Genomic DNA, 17,879 nt, shown 5'->3' with positions numbered 1-17,879 from the left:
GCAGCCAATTTATACACAGCAAACTCCCCCAAACTGCGATGTGATAATGACCAGATAATCGGTTTTTGTGATGTTGATTGAGGGATAAACATTGGCCAGGACACTGGGAAGAATTTCCCTGCTCTTTAAAATAGTGCTATGAGATCTTTGACATCCACCTGAGCAGGCAGATGGGGCCCCATCCAAAAGATGGCCCCAACAGTGCAGCACTCCCTCAGTAGTGCACTGGAGTGCCAGCCTTGTATTTTGTGCTCAACCCCTGGAGTGGCACTTGAACCCGGAACCTTGTGACTTGAACCTTGAGAGCGCTATCAACTGAGCCATACACCAATATATTCATATAAACCAATAAATTAAGAGTGTTCAAAGAAAATGAAACAAACACAATTTTGTTTATTTTCCCCTCTGATTTTTCCCCCGGATTGCTTCCTGAAGTATCTGGGAGATTCAGCTTTAATCGCTGGAACTATCAAGATAATCCAGTCAAGTTAGCAATGCTACCATCAACTCTTGCTCTTGACATGCTCACGTCAATATTGGCTAATTGGTCAATGTGTCAAAGTTCAAACTACCCACAGAACCTCTGGGAAGGGAGCAAAGTGTAGAGAAACTTTTTTTTTAAAGGTATTTGCACTGATGGCATAGAAGAAGAGCACAAAGAGAGCTTTTTATTTTAGCCTAACCCAAAACAGCAGAATAGGACAAAATCATCACTGCTGTATCAGTCCCTTCTGAAGCCTCTTGTCAAGTCAGATTTTCAGAAGTTGCTGTGTCTTTTGGAATTGCTAAAAGAACGATGGTAGAGTGAGCTGTTAGTCATTGCTGTTAGCTATCACTAATGGACTCTAATTAGCTTGAAATCTTAATAGCTTCTTTTGTGCAATGATTAACTGCTGCCTGATTTGTTAATAGTGTCTGTTTGTCTTTCTAAATGCAGAGCTGAAGATGATGGCCGCAGGAAAATATGCAAGCTTGCCTCGCAAGATCCAAGCTGGCCATAAGTGTTCGCTCACACCGGCGATGGAGACGCTCAGTATTGGAAGCCCTCTCACCAGTCAGCATTCCAGCTCACTCCAAAGTATTTCCATTCATGGCACACTGCCAAGAAAGAAAAACGGGAAGGTATCTGTGATACCTAGTGGCATGTACAGTCCCACAGAAAATCAGCCTCAGTCTTTGCCAACCCGATTACGCAAAGCGTCTTTGTCTTATGATGTCATTGAGGAACATCCGTTACAAGAGTTCACGGAATTTCGTTCCAGGTAACTGATAATGGCATTAGTTAAGTCAATACACTCAGGGTGGATGGGCACCTCAGGATAAGGCCAAGAAAGATCACTACTCAGTATTTTTGACCGAAGATGTTTGCAAATGTTTCATCCTTAACTTTTGCACTCATGTTAGACTCTGCATCATTGAGACGTTGATGGAGCCTCCTCCTTGTTCTATGCAAATACCTTTGAAAAAAAATGTTTCTCTACACTTTGCTCCCTTCCCAGAGGTTCTGTGGGCAGTTTGAACTTTGACACTTTAACCAATTAGCCAATATTGCCGTGAGCATGTCAAGAGCAAGAGTTATAGATTTATAAACTATGCTTTGCCAATCTGTCCATGAACTCCCCGGGGTTAGGTTGGTGGGGCCTGCTCCTATTGGGAGACTGTGCGTTTCATATTGGGGATGCAATTGCACGGCTCAGAGACTCTTAAACACAGAGATGGGTTTCTGCATGCACCAGATAACCAGTTGGCCAAGCAAAGGAAATGGTCACACTGGCCTTTCTCTCCATGTATCGGTCTGGATTGTGCCCCATTCCTTCAAGGAATAAGGCGGTCACTGTCCTGGGTCACTCCCAGTGCAGCTGTTGAACCATCAGTAGCATGGGGAGAAAGGGTTCATGGACTAACACAGTTTCTGCCATCTTCAGCACTCTGCTAGATGGATAACATCAAGATCCATCCAAATGAATTCTAATCTGAATACCTTTGCTCCATCCCTGTTCTTGGTTTCTTATCTTGCAATAAAAAGATTTATTTTAATAAAATAGGCAGGACATAGTTAAGGTCAATTTGTTTTAATATTCTGAGTCAAACATAGTTTTGTTTTGCATTAAAGGTTAGTGTTGACCCATCACCAATATAGTTTAGCCCGTATGCATGGTGCAGGAACTGGAGGTAATTGTGTTACTCAGCCACTGTTCAAAGTATAGCAGTTTGGTTAAATCATTAAGCGTATTTCCTTTTCATATTTCCCCGGGTGGAACCCCCCAACTGTGGGCCATATAGCCCAAGAGGGTGGTTAAGTATAGAAGATTAAGGGGTGATTTAACTCAGGTATTTAAGAGGGTGAGTTGTTAGAATGAGTACCTAATGACCTCTGTTGCGAAGTGGATTGCTGAGTTGGGAGAAGATAGAATTGGACCTTCCGGTAACACCTTCCCTCTGTTTCCCCAGTGATTGAATAACCTACCCAGGCTGACACATAAGGAGCAGTGAGGTGTGAGCTAGTGGAAGGCATGTGATTGGTGACTGCAAGATACGTACCTCAACACAAGTCACTGCCTTCAGGAGAGAAATGTGTATAAAATGCAACAATGTTATTTGCTTGTATTTTTTCTTTCCTTGGTCTTCTTATTTGTCTTAATCTTCTGTGAACCTTCAGTTCGAGTAATCTGTGTGCTTACCTCTGCTGCAGCTTATCAGTAACTGAACCTTGGCTAAGATGGAATAGCTTGTTTAGAGATGTTAGCACTGATCTCTGCCACTGGCAGGTCCTTGCAGGTTTGCTTGTCAGGCTGAACACATGCATTGTGCAATGTTCTATTTGGAAAATCATGTCTCCAGGTTTATATGCAAAGAGCATTTAAGTACTGCATGGTAAAGACCAGTAGAAATAATGGTTGAGGCTGACATATTATCAAACATTTTCACTTTGTAACTGTCCCATTCTGTGAATCACTGACTCTTCTCATTCTCTGGTCATTCCAACCTCTGGCACTCTCGCCCTTTGTGTGCTCTACCCTCTTCCTACCTCTCTAGTGGTCCACTTGTTGTTGATAACCCAGTTATGGGGAAGTTGACAGCTGTGGCTCCATTATAGCATTCTTGATACTGGGTTAGAAAGTCATGGGTTTTAATCCCACTGCAGAGAGTGAGCACTGTGACACTCCAGTGGCGTGCTGAATGAGTGCTGCACTGTCCTTAGCTGAGGTGTAAAATTGAGACCCCTCAGCTGGGCATTAAGGATCCCATGGCACTATTTCAAAGAGGAGCAGGGGAATATAACTGCAAGTTAATTTGCTCTTCTTTCCTTTTTCTTTCTCGTATCTCACATTGTGAGAGAATACTGTCTCTAGACCACTTTCTTCACTTTCCAAAGAAGCAGAATATGATGCATTTAAGAGGAAGCTGGATAAGTACATGAGGGAGAAGGAACTAGAAGGATATGCTGATCGAGAGAAACGGTGGGAGGAGGCTCGTGTGGAACTTAAATACTGGCATTGAATAGTGGGGGCGAATGACCTGATTTTTCTGTGGATTCCATGGAATTCTATACAATAGTGTGTTGGCTGGCACAAGAAGGTTAACTGTAGTGTGTCCAGGTCTGAGATGATTTCCTTATTTATAGCCTTTGGCAATTGAGTTAATCACTGCACAAACATGCAGGTTTTAAATAACCTGCAGGAGCTCTGAAATTCACCCCACTTACACTGTGCAGCATATCTCAGAGCATCGGTGACCGAGAGTGGCCAACCCTACCTTGCTTGGCTGGTGATGCCATCCCAATGCCAGTGTGGGAGGGGCACCTCCCCTAGTGACACTCTGCACTGCCAGGCGCACTGCTGCCATCTCACTTTGTTTATTCACGGATTCTTATTACCGTGAGGTTTTACAGTGGTCACACAAGAGGTGGGGAATTAGGCCAAGTATCGCTGAGCTACCTCCTGCACAGGAGAGAGGATGGGTTACTGGTGTGTTCAAACTGAGGTATAGATATGTGCCACCTTGAGGTGGCATTCAGAGTGACATTACAGCTTCTTGGGGTCAGAGTTCCTTGAACAAGTATTTATGCTACAAAGTGAATGAAAAGTAAGTCCTATATTTAGCTGGGGGGGAACCAGTTGGTTCATCTATATACTGCCTTTATAACGTGTCTCAGTATCGCATCAGCACGACCAATTATGCACAAAAGCAAGTTCAGAATGGGTGGCATGGTTTTTTTTTTACGTTTAATGTACTTGTAATAAGTTGCGTAAAGCTGTTCTTGTTCTAAGGGAGATTTCTTGCTGCCAAAGTTGAATATTTGGTCTGATGAGCAGTAGGTGCAGATGTTATCATGGGCAAGGAATGTTACTGTGAGTAATGGAATGAGTTTTAGCTCCCCAGATAACCCACCACTGTTAGATAGATTAGCCTTTGAATGCCTGCGGGGGATGCGGAGAGCTGCTTTTCAAAGTCTCACTCTGAAGTGCTCCACTTTGTTTTTAACTTAATGGACTTTTAGTGAGCCCTATCTGTTACCTGAATAAGAGAAAGCCTTACTGTACTTTGAATGATTTCAGTGTGATAAGCAGGCTACAGACAGTGGCAGAGTGGTATAGCGCAGCACAGAGAAGGCTCGCTAGATGACAGGCTGAGTAAATTGGGCTCAAATTTTCTGGAGCTTAGAAGAATGAGAGATGATCACATTGAAACAAGGTTCTGAAGGGGCAGTGAAAGTACATTGGAGGTTGTTACCATGGCTGAGGAAACTAGAACACGGGGCCACAGTCTCAGGATAAGGGGACAATCATTTAGGACTAAGGTGAGGAGAAATTTCTACATTCAAAGGGTTGCGAATCTTTGGACCTCTCTACCCCAGAAGGTTGTGGGTGCGTCATCGTTGACTATATTTAAGGCTGGGATAGACAGATTTTTGGTGTCTTAGGGAATTGAGGGATATGGGGAGTGGACAGGGAAATGGAGTTGAAGCCAAAGGTCAGCCATGGTCGTATTAAATGGCAGGTTCGATGGGCCATATGGTCTGCTGCTGCTCCTATTTCTTGTGTTCTTGTGTACCATGTTTATGGGGCTATTCAAATTTCTGGGCCAATTAAGCCACCTTAATTCTAAAATAGGAGATAATTCCTTCCGTGTGTACAAAGGTAAAAGGCAAAGAGCCTGGAAAAGCTACTCTAACATGTTCCACCTCAAATCCTGGAATCCACATATTTTGAGCAGAAGGGTAGATTGTATGTCTATCACGGAGAATGTTGGCTTTGACTGGCGGTCACAAGATCTGGTGTAATGCTCAGTCACTGACTGAAACTACTGGTATCAGAATTGAGTTTGGTTTTCCCATACCCTGATGAGAAATTTAACTTATGAATTTAAAGCTGAATATCTTCAAAGAGCTTAAGAGCGAGACATCAGCAGACATGGCGAGTTCAATCCCCAATGCCAGTCGACCTCAGTCACATGGACAGCGGGAGGAACTAGGGGGGGAAATCAGGAAGAGCTGACTCGAGGCCACTGTCTGATCTTCTTAGTGAATGGCATCAATGGCCTAGGAACAGATTAGCCACAGGGGCTGCGTGGCAAGATCAACCAGGATGCATAGAAGGCCAGAAAGGCTAGCGAAAGAAGAAAGAGCGGCCAATGCCAATAGGCTTTCAAAGGCTGGCTGAAGGCAGCGTCTTGCCGCGAGTTTGTACCGTTATGAATTTGTCAAAGATTGCACAAGAGAAGCTGTCAGTTCTTTCATAAATCTGTGCCCTGGGCACCATAGCCTACACATCACTACTGACAACATTAGCAGAGGAACGTTTAACACACTCTTATGACCCTCTCCTTATTTTCGCACGGGCTTTAATCAGGGTTATTTTGAACAAAACTACTCCAGCATTGAAGTAGTGATGACAATAACAATTGCATTTATATAGCACCTTTAAATATAGTAAAATGTCCCAAGGCACTTCACAGGAGCATAATCAGACAACAATTGGTACTGAGCCAAGGGGTTGGTGGCGTACAACAATACAACCACCATTTGGACAGGGTGGCCTACAGCTTGGTCAAAAAGATAGGCTTTAAGGAGCGATTTAGAGGAGAGCAAGGTAGAGGTTAAGGGATGGAATTCCCGAACTTAGAGCTTATACAGCTGAAGGCACAGCTGCCAGTGGTGGGGTGAGGATATAGGTGCACAAGAGATCTAAATTGGACGAACATAGAGGTCGCAGAGGACTGTAGGGCTGGAAGAGGTTACAGAGATAGGGCGGGGCAAGGTCATGGTGGGATTTAAGCACAAGGATGACATTTTTAAAATTGAGTTAATGGACTGGGAGTCAATGTAGGTCAGCGAGCATGTTATGAGTGAATTGGACTAACAAAATGAGATGTCTCATAAGAAGACTCATATCATCAGGATAATTTCTAGGCTGGTGTCTCCTTTTGGAGCAGTGCTACTAGTGGAATGACCAGGGGTGTTCAGATATGATCTATATTGAATGGACATTGAATCTTCCATTGAAGCTTTATGGAGAAAGAGGGCAAATTTCAGAAACCTCAAAATTATACTCAAACAAGAAGCATGACGAGTCTAATCTTTATGCTCATAAATGTTCCTGGAGTATAAATGCTTCATCACCAGCCACAAAACCAATTTACAATAAACCTGATGACACAAAGTCCATGCTTCTGAGTAAGCAAAATACACATAATTTGCTGTTATAATCTTATCTACAGCCCATTAAATGACTTAGATTTTCCTCCGTCTTTGATGTATTTCCCCTCTGATACCACTAAGAATTCTATTCGGGAGAATGTATGCACCATGCCTCACAGTCCCAACCTCAAAGGTATATTTATAGCTTGTTATACCGCATTGATTTGACAGCGGTTTCCCAAAAGTACAGTGTAATATTGCTGATGCCAGCCAACCACCGCTTGGCTGTTGACCTCAAAGAAATGATCTAATGCTAATTTATCTTTCTCCCCAACCAGAATATTAATAAACAACACTCACCTTTTTGATTTGCTTTATTTCTGCACAAAATAAAAAAAAATTATAATAAAATAACACTTCTTTTGGGCCAGGGTATGAAATATCAATTGTTTTAAATTTTTTAAATTTATTCTTTCATGGGGTGTGGGCATCGCTGGCAAGGCCAGCATTTGTTGCCCATCCCTAATTACCCTTGAACTGAGTGGCTTGCTAGGCCATTTCAGGGGGCAGTTAAGAATCAACCACGTTGCTGTGGGTTTGGAGTCACGTGTGGGCCAGACCGGGTAAAAATGGCAGATTTCTTTCCCTAAAGGACATTAGTGAACATGATGGGTTTTTATGACAATTGATAGCTTGGTGGTCACTATTCCCGAGATTAGCTTTTTAATTCCATGTTTTATTAACTGAACTTAAATTCCACCAATTACCATGGTGGGATTTGAACCCATGTCTCCGGGGCATTATCCTGGGTGTCTGGATTACTAGTCCAGTGACATTACCACTGCACCACCATCTCCCCTATATGGAGGTGGGGGGTGGGGGGGTGGTGGTGGATGGAGGGCTCAGGTTTTCAGACTTAAGCACCTTGGGATGTTTCATTAAGGTGCTATGTAAATATAAGTTGTTGCAGACTAAAAGCCAGGTGATTATATTCAGCCATTTTTAAACATGTGCCACCTCTCCTTGATTGATAATCAAGACAGTCTCATTTGTTCTCTTCAATTTTGAAATAATGCCACATTATAGGAAGGATGTGATTGCACTGGAGGGGGTGCAGAGGAGATTCACCAGGATGTTGCCTTCGATGAAACATTTAAGTTATGAAGAGAGGTTGGAAAGACTTGGGTTGTTTTCATTGGAGCAGAGAAGGCTGAGGGGCGACCTGATCGAGGTGTACAAGATTATGAGGGGCATGGACAGGGTGGAGAGGGAGCAGCTGTTCCCCTTAGTTGAAGGGTCAGTCACAAGGGGACGTAAGTTCAAGGTGAGGGGCAGGAGGTTTAGGGGGGATGTGAGGAAAAGCTTTTTTACCCAGAGGGTGGTGACGGTCTGGAATGCGCTGCCTGGGAGGGTGGTGGAGGCGGGTTGCCTCACATCCTTTAAAAAGTACCTGGATGAGCACTTGGCACATCATAACATTCAAGGCTATGGGCCAAGTGCTGGTAAATGGGATTAGGTAGGTAGGTCAGGTGTTTCTCACGTGTCAGTGCAGACTTGATGGGCCAAAGGGCCTCTTTTGCACTGTGTGATTCTGTGATTCTCGTTCTTACAAGAGCAACATTACATTACTATCCAATTATGCTATGTTACATGCACTTGGTAAAAGACTGGCTGTAAATGGGAATTGGAAACTGGTTGTTTTCCTGTGCCCACTCTTGATTTACGAGCTGTGCTTTTACGTGACATATAGAATAACAACAGGGTAATTATATTAGGTGATTTCAACATTCCCAACATTAATTGGGATAGACATAGTGTTAAGAGCTTGGATGGAGTGGATTTCTTGAAATGTGTACAGGAGAACTTTTTAGGTCAACATGTAGAGGGTCCAACAAGGGATGGCGCAGTGCTGGACCCAATTTTGGGGAATGAAGCTGGACAGGTGGCTGAGGTGGTGGTGGGGGAGCATTTTAATGACAGTGACCACAACATGGTACAATATAAGCTTGTTATGGACAAAGAAATAGACAAGTTGCAAAAAAATGTTTTGGATTGAGGGGAAGCGGATTTTAGTCAAATAAGGCAGGATCTGGCCAAGGTAGACTGGGAACAGCTACTTGTGGGGAAATCTACAGAGGAACAGTGGGGGGGCGTTCAAAAAGGAAATGGGGAGGGTACACGCTCAACATGTTCCCTCTAGGGTGATAGGAAGGAGTAACAAGCCCAGAGAACCATGGATGACCAATACATGGATACAATGAGAAGGAAAAGAGAGGCTTTTAGGAGGTACAAGGGAAACAAATCAGCGGAGGCATTAGTGGAGTATTGAAAGTGCAGGGTGGAGCTTAAGAAAGCAATTAGGAGAGTAAAGAGGGGATATGAGAAAGCTCTGGCTGGTAAAAGTAGGGAAATTCCCAAGATATTCTACAAGTATATCAATGGGAAGAGGTTAACCAGGGAAAGAGTAGGGCCCATAAGGGACCAAGGGGGCAATCTATGGATGGAGCCAGAGGGCATCGGTAGAGTGTTGAACGAATATTTCACATCCATCTTCACCCAAGAGAATGAGGATGAAGGTATCGAACTCGGGGAGAGAGACTGCGAGGTTCTTGAGCAAATTGATATAGGGAGTGACAAGGTATTGGAGGTGTTGGTAGGCTTAAAAGTGGACAAATCCTCAGTCCCAGACTGCTGAGGGAGGCAAGGGAGGAGATCGCAGGGGCTCTGACCCAAATTTTTAATTCCTCTCTGGCCACGGGGGAGGTGCCAGAGGACCGGAGAACAGCTAATGTGGTTCCGCTATTTAAGAAGGGTTGTAGAGAGAAGTCAGGGAACTACAGGCCAGTGAGTCTCACGTCAGTGGAAGGGAAACTATTGGAGAAAATTCTGAAGGAGAGAATCTATCTCCACTTGGAGAGGCAAGGTTTGATCAGGGATAGTCAGCATGGCTTTGTCAGAGGGAGGTCATGCCTAACAAATTTGATTGAATTTTTTGAGGAGGTGACCATGTGTGCAGATGAGGGTAGTGCAGTTAATGTCATTTATATGGATTTCAGCAAAGCCTTTGACAAGGTCCCACATGGGAGACTTATAAAGAAGGCAAATGCACATGGGATACAGGGTAATTTGATAAGATGGATTCAAAATTGGCTTAGTTGTAGGAGACAGAGGGTGATGACAGAAAGATGCTTTAGTGACTGGAAGCCAGTGTCCAGTGGCGTGCCACAGGGATCTGTGCTGGGTCCCCTATTATTTGTCATTTATATAAACGACATAGATGACTATGTGGGGGGCAGGATTAGTAAGTTTGCAGATGACACAAAGATTGGTTGGGTGGTTAACAGTGAGGTTGAGTGTCTTGGGCTACAGGAAGATATAGACGGGATGGTCAAATGGGCAGATAGGTGGCAGGTGGAATTTAATCCTGAAAAGTGTGAGGTGATACACTTTGGAAGGAGTAATTTGACAAGGAAGCGTTCAAAGGGACCTTGGCGTCTGTGTCCATAGATCTCTGAAGGTGGAGGGGCATGTTAGTGGGGTGGTGAAAAAGGCATAGGGGACACTTGCCTTTATCAATCGAGGCATAGATTACAAAAGTAGGGAGATCATGTTGGAGTTGCATAGAACTTTGGTGAGGCCACAGCTGGAGTACTGTGTGCAGTTCTGGTCACCACATTATAGGAAGGATGTGATTGCACTGGAGGGAGTGCAGAGGAGATTCACCAGGATGTTGCCTGGGATGAAACATTTAAGTTATGAAGAGAGGTTGGAAAGATTTGGGTTGTTTTCGTTGGAGCAGAGAAGGCTGAGGGGCATCCTGATCAAGGTGTACAAGATTATGAGGGGCATAGATAGGGTGGATAGGGAGCAGCTGTTCCCCTTAGTTGAAGGGTCAGTCACGAGGGGACACAAGTTCAAAGTGAGGGGCAGGAGGTTTATGGGGGATGTGAGGAAAAACCTTTTTACCCAGAGGGTGGTGACGGTCTGGAATGCACTGCCTGGGAGGGTGGTGGAGGCGGGTTGCCTCACATCCTTTAAAAAGTACCTGGATGAGCACTTGGCACGTCATAACATTCAAGGCTATGGGCCAAGCGCTGGTAAATTGGATTAGATAGGTAGGTAGGTCAGGTGTTTCTCATGTGTCGGTGCAGACTCGATGGGCCGAAGGGCCTCTTCTGCACTGTGTGATTCTGTGATATACCCACCCCCACTGCTGACACGTTACACCTGTGAATAAATGAGAGTTCATTGCAGACTGTGTCCCATCAGCGTTTTGAGTTGTTTAAAATTTAGTGGGCAAAGGCACAACCATTGTTGCATTGAACCATAGTCTCTATGAATGAAACTTTGGCAACTTCATCCTGGTTTGTGCTGAGGAGATTGGTCTCAGCTGGTGCACACTTGGGCGTCAGAGCCCCTGGGTTGACATGGGGAAGATTGGCCTTTGATAAATGGTGGCAACGTGATGCCCTCCACGTGTTGAACAGCTTGGTAATACCATTGGATTCTCAGTTAAAGAATGGCCACTTGGGCAAGGTGCTTGAATCACCTCTAGAACTGTACCCCCAGCAACGAGTCAACATTTCCAGCAGAAAAGAGGAGGAAATCACAAGACTGCATGCTCATCACAACAACCTGAAACTAAATCGAAAAGTGAGTGAGGAGGTTAAAGATTAAGGACACTTAGGGGATTTAATGTCATTTTGTCCTATCTTGGGGCCACGCCTTCAGTGGGAGTGGGTGAGCGGGGCCTACATATACTGCTTCACAAAATTTGTTTCTAATCAGTGCTTGGGTAGACCTAAAGGCGTTTATTTCAGCATCTCTAGGCAAGTTAAATCATGGTGATTGGTAATTAGGAGCAAAATTAAAATCAGACTTTCAAACAAGTGTGCCTTATTAAAACAGCACCTGTTTAGTGCCTGTTTCCACCCTTGCACCAGAATAACCTTCAGTACCTTGAGCTTTTTTGTCATAATATCATTTTTTTAGACCCATGTAAATCTACTCTATATTCTCTCTCTCCATGGCCTTTAATACACTTTGTACTTGGTTTTAAACTTCATGAAACAATTTGAATCACACCATGCAGAATAATGCTATGACCTAATCCTGATATTCGAAAATAAAGTTCCCACATTATTAGCCAGAGGAAAACACATTATGTCTTGTGAAACCAGTACTCACACTTTGCCAATTGGCGAGTGCCCAAAGCAATCCCTGAGATTGTGATTGGGAGGCGAGCTATTTCTGAATACTTGGATAATTATTGGGACTTCGTTGGCTAATATGTGTTTGTTGAGGCTGTGTGGGAGATGAGCTGTGTGTATGTGTGTAGAACTGATCACAATACTATACATAGCAGCATTGCCTGTATTGTAGACGTTAAGTGGAATGTAGACTTTGGAATTAGTCCACATCACCTCCCAGTCTATTTCTTTCATTGTCAATGCACAAACATCTTTTTACATGGCATCCTCTTTTTAATTGGCTGAAATAGTATATCAGTATTGTAGCTAATACTGTAGCATAAAACACAATTACACTATAACAGGACAGATCAGGGAAATATGTGTTAGTCTCCATTGGAATGACCGTAGGAATCTGCAATTGATCTCTCTGCTTCTGGGTTAGGCAAAATGGGCAGGGCCCACTCCTGATCACTGTCCATTGGCCCTTGCTGGGATGTGGATGTTAGGCTCAACTGGGCTGATTTTCACCACCTTCCCATCCAACTAACAACAGAATAAGCTGCCAGCGCACTCTGCCAAGGCTCAAGTAGGAATAATGCCACTTGGACAAGGCAGTGGAAGTTGACTGGTGTCTAGAACTGTACCACAGCAATGAGGTAACAGCACTGTCAGGACAGGAGGGGAGGGTAGATGGAGTCTGTTGTTTTTTTACTGGTCACTGATCCCATCTCAAGGGCAAAACACTGAGGAGAGAAATGAAATTATTTCCTCCCCCGGGGGAGTTCTGAACAAGGGGGCATAACCTTAAAAATTAGAGCGAGGTCATTCCGAGGTGATACAGGAAGCACTTCTTCACAAAGGGCAGTGGAAATCTGGAACTCTCTCCCTCAAAAAAACTATTGAGACTAGGAAGCAATTAAAAATTTCAAAGATGAAATTGATTTTGTTGGGTAATGATTCAGAACCAAGGAAGGTGAAAGGGACTGAGATACAGATCAGCAATGATTTAGTTGAATGGCCAAATGGGCTCGAGGGGCTGAATGGCCTGCTTCTGTTCCTACATTCCTCCCACTCACGGCAAGCAATGTGATCCAAGAGAGTGGGCTCCAGAATACTCTCCCCTGCTCCTTAGTGGCTGACTGAATAATAGCATTTAATAGAGTCCTTGGGTGGCTACAGTACAGAGTGAGTACCAAACGAGGAAGAGACAAGAAATACCTTTGAATAAAAGAGCCTCATTCATGCCAACAAAAAAAAGTGCATTGTTGGAACTATCGACTGTCAAAGCAAATTAAAGACAGAAACAGTCGACTTGAGGTTGTTGTCATTGTTGTATACCTGATAGAAGCTGCTAAATGGGAGGCTGAACAGGCACCTGATCATCAGCCGTGTATATGATGATAGGAAGCATGGTGCTGAAGTGATCATCTGGCGAACAATGTAATCACAGGTTTAGGCTTCACTGTCTGTTAAAAACATGAAAATGACTTTCTGGGAACCCACCCCAGCTCCCTGTAGCTGAATTTATTCTGTTTTTGCACTGTGTGCATGCGCATGTCGCAACGCATTTGGATTTTTGTACTCAAGTTCTACCACACATTCCATTTCATTATTAGCGCAACATTATCTTCCCAATGGTTCATTGCTTAAGATGCTTGCTGTGGCATCTACCCGGCAATGTAGAAAACTGCTCAGGTATGTCCTGCACACAAAAAGCAGGACAAATTCAATCTGGTCAATTACCCATCAGTCTACACACAAGCATCAGTAAAGTGATGGAAGGAGTCATCAACAGTGCTATCAAGCAGCACTTGCTTAGCAATAACCTGCACACTGACGCCCAGTTTGGGCTCCGCCAGGGCCACTCAGCTCCTGACCTTGTTACAGGCTTGGTTCAAACATGAACAAAAGAGCTGAACCCCTGAGGTGGGTGTGGCTGCCCTTGACATCAAGGCAGCATTTGACCGGGTGTGGCATTAAGGAGCCCTAGCAAAACTCAAGACAATGGGAATCAGGGGGAAAACTCTCCACTGGTTGGAGTCATACCTAGCACAAAGGAAGATGGTTGTGGTTGTTGGAGGCCAGTCATCTCAGCTCCAGGACATCACTGCAGGAGTTCCTCGGGGTAGTGTCCTCAGCCCAACCATCTTCAGCTGCTTCATCAATGACCTTCCTTCCATCATAAGGTCAGAAGTGGGGATGTTCGCTGGTGATTGCACAATGTTCAGCACCATTTGTGGCTCCTCAGATACTGAAGCAGTCCATGTCCAAATGCAGCAAGGCCTGGACAATATCCAGGCTTAGGCTGACAAGTGGCAAGTAACATTCGCGCCACAGAAGTGCCAGGCAATGACCATCTCCTACAAGAGAGAATCCAATCATCTCCCCTTGATGTTCAATAGCATTACCATCACTGAATCCTCTACTATCGACATCCTGGGGGGTTACCATTGACCAGAAACTGAACTGGACTAGCCATATAAATACTGTGGCTACAAGATCAGGTCAGAGACTAGGAATCGTGCGATGAGTAACTCACCTCCTTATTCCCCAAAGCCTGTCCACCATCTACAAGACACAAGTCAGGAGTGTGATGGAATACTCCCCAGTTGCCTGGATGAGTGCAGCTCCTACAACACTGAAGAAGCTGGACACCGTCCAGGACAAAGCAGTCTGCTAGATTGGCACCACATCCACAAACATTCACTCCCTCCGCTACCAACGCACAGTAGCAGCAGTGTTACCATCTACAAGATGCACTGCAGGAATTCACCAAGGCTTCTTAGACAGCACCTTCCAAACCCATGACCATTACCACCTAGAAAGACAAGGGCAGCAGATAGATGGGAACACCACCATCTAAAAGTTCCCCTCCAAGTAACTCACCATTCTGCCTTGGAAATATATCACTGTTCCTTCACTGTCGCTGGGTCAAAATCCTGGAACTCCCTTCAACAGAGTTGTGGGTGTACCTACACCACATGGACTGCAGCGGTTCAAGAAGGCAGCTCACCACCACCTTCTCAAGGGCAGCTAGGGATGGAGAATAAATGCTGGCCCAGCCAGCAGAGCCCACATCCCGTGAATGAATTTTTAAAAAAGCTGCCTTTAGTCATATGTGATTTGCGCTCTTTAGACCTGGTAGGGAAAATTATAAACTTAAGGAAGTTTTTCAAGAGGTAGGGTACCGTTTTGGGTATGGTCCTGGGACAACTTTAGGAGAGGTCAGATGGCCTTTGGGTTGTTAAAACTAGACATGAATGTGCATAAAAATTTCACAAAATTCATTGGAACAGTCAACTACATTGAAACTGTCAAAAGGAGCTGGCAAAGGGAGCTGTCAAACTGTCAAGGCATTTAAATCTGCTGCCCTTTAAATATTTGTTTTTAAGAACACTATAGTTTTCAATCTATGCTTGCTATTTCACTCTGTTGACCTAGATGAGGAATTTCAGTTCTGAACATAGATTGGAAAAGTTAGGACTGTTTTCCTTGGAGAAGAGAAGGTTGAGAGGAGATTTGATTGAGGTATTCAAAATTATGAGGGGCCTGGACAGTATAGATAGGGAGAAACTGTTCCCACCTGTGAGAGGATCAAGAACAAGAAGGCACAGATTTAAAGTAATTGGCAAAAGAAGCAAAAGCAATATGAGAAAAAACTTTTTCACATAGTGTGTTTAAGAACTAGAATGCGCTCCCCGAGAGTGTAATGGAGGCAGGTTCAAACAAAGCATTCAAAAGGAAATTGAACTGGTATCTGAAAAGGAAGAATGCACAGGGTTACAGGGAGAAGGCAGGAGAATGGCACTAAGGGATTTGCTTATTCGGAGTGCTGGTGCAGACACAATGGGCTGAGTGGCCTCCTCCTGCACTGTAACAATTTTGTGATTCCATGATAAGCCTGAGAGTAATCATTATAGGATTGATGCTGCATGACTGATTTCACAGCCTATCATTATCACTGTGGGGTGCCTGTCAGTTTACAGTTTGATTGACAGCTCCAAGTGCTTATAAAGTCTTTGAAGTGTGACTATGAATACAAATACTTGCTTTTATAAGGTAAGAGAGGAAGTTGAATGTAGTGAATGGGTTCTTTTGATTAATGAGTGTTTTTATTAAATAACGAATTTGTTAATAGACACTTAAGAAGTTTATTTAATCTCAGCATGGGTCCTGAGATCTGTCTGTGGTGGATACTGGGTGAGTTAGTATGGAGGTGAAAGGGCAAAGGGTGGTGGGTGGGGGTCACGAGTTGGCACTAAGTTGCCATGGGGGTGGGTAATAGGGACATAGGTTGGCATGGAGGATATGAGGGTCCATGGGGCGGGGGGGTTGGATGAGGGGCAAAGGTTGACATGGATGTTATGAGGGGTCATGGGTTGGGATGGATGGGTCATGGGGAGTGTGTTGAAAGGGTGATGGGGTGTGAGGGATGAGCGTTGGAGGGCTGTTTTTTTCTTTTATTTTTATCGCAATGCCAGAGCACTGAGGCGGGTCTCTATACCCAGCCTGCCTCTGCACCTGGTGACCCCTGTGCTGTCTCCGAATGGTTTCCAGGGGGTGGCAGCCCCAACTCCCATAAAACCCAGTCCCACCGGGCCAAAAATCCGAACTTCCGGGGCACTTTTTGCTGGGTCGAGTTTGCAGATCCAGCAATTGTCCAGCCTCTGCGCTCCCGACCCAGGAGTGAAAATCCAGGCCTATAAGTTTGTTTGTGAAATTTCCTGATACCTGTTAACAATGAAATTTTAAACACATTTTTAAATGAAATAGGTTATGAATTTTCTGCCAATATGGGACAAAGTGAATCTTTATGAACATATTTACAAAGGGCTCCTCATTTTAATCTGTTAAATTTTTTTGTATCTAATTTCAAGAAAGAATATTCCAATATGTTTAAAGAGGCCATAGTATGCATAAGTGTATTGTACTTAATATGATCAATTTGGGCCTATGTTCTACATAGATATTGCATCTTTTGTACGTTTAAGTATGCAGTTCATTTGTTCTTGGGATGTGGACATCGCTGGGTAGGCCAGTTGCCCATCCCTAATTGCCCTTGTTTAGAGGGCATTTAAGAGTCAACCACATTGCCATATTGAGGCTGTTGGACAACAAAGTCCTGTTTATGTTTTATGAAAACATTGTATATTTGGATTGCACTGTGCTTATAGGAGGAGTGCATTGATAATCAAGGGTATAGAGCACTTCAATTTTTTAGAAATATAACCAATGAAACCTGAATTTGCAGATATGCTGAAAGCTGAAATAATTGACTTCCAACAAGTGGCTGTACAAACTGTGTGTGTTTTTTATATCTATCATTCTGATGCTCCAATACCCCAATGCTTCTTTTCTCACCTGCAGGGACACAGACATTATGGACCTTGCCCTCGAATATGTCAAGGTACGTTACCTGTTTCCAAATATTGTATATGTAATGGTGACATTTGCGTTAGGCTTAACTGGATGGTTACTCTGCTTTAGAGTTGATTTGTGACTGGCTTATCTTATCTTGTTGAGCCCTTGTCCAGTGCTTTCTTCACCTTTTATAGGGTGCAATAATGATTCAGTTCCAGCTCCCTGGGAGTTTAATTCCCATCAGGTGCCACGATGATCAAGGCATTCATTGTGTAGTTAGCGACTGCGTTAAACAGGGCACAGAGTAATTTACATGGCTAAGTTGACTGTGCCCTTCAGTGTAGGCAGAGCATTATACACTTAAAATGTCTGATCTGCCATAATATTATTGCTCGCCGCAAGCAGTTTCTGAGAAATGATCAAACTGCTTCCCTTACAAAGGCTACCTGCTAGTCATCTGCCCTGGTAGCTTAACACTCAGCGCTAGCACTGTTAATCTGAGAAAGCATAAACCTGTAAATGTGAATGAACTGAAAAGCCTGATCAGGGTTCTGGACATCATGGACTTAAAACCTACGGAAAGATAATAAATAAGGGTTTCACAATCATCCTCGACACTTGATCTGCAGCTTTTTAAAAACCGTATTTGTGAAGCAGATTGTATGGGAAATTCATGCAGCAGTTAG

General features: G+C 43.9%; 1 protein-coding gene across 2 annotated transcripts in view; it reads left to right on the top strand.

Annotated features, from left to right (window-relative positions):
• bcar3 (BCAR3 adaptor protein, NSP family member) overlaps nt 1-17,879 on the top strand; it is a 164,100-nt gene that overhangs the window by 88,358 nt on the left and 57,863 nt on the right. For both annotated transcript variants that reach the window (XM_078560802.1, XM_078560803.1), the window contains 2 exons: nt 938-1,262; nt 17,200-17,239. In XM_078560802.1, coding sequence (XP_078416928.1) covers nt 938-1,262; nt 17,200-17,239 — 365 coding nt within the window. The remainder of the gene's footprint in view (nt 1-937; nt 1,263-17,199; nt 17,240-17,879) is intronic.

Source organism: Cetorhinus maximus, chromosome 17, assembly GCF_964194155.1.
Source record: "Cetorhinus maximus chromosome 17, sCetMax3.hap1.1, whole genome shotgun sequence".
NCBI lineage: Eukaryota > Metazoa > Chordata > Chondrichthyes > Lamniformes > Cetorhinidae > Cetorhinus > Cetorhinus maximus.
Note: the sequence above shows the minus strand (reverse complement) of the source record. Positions and strands in the feature narration are given on the sequence as shown.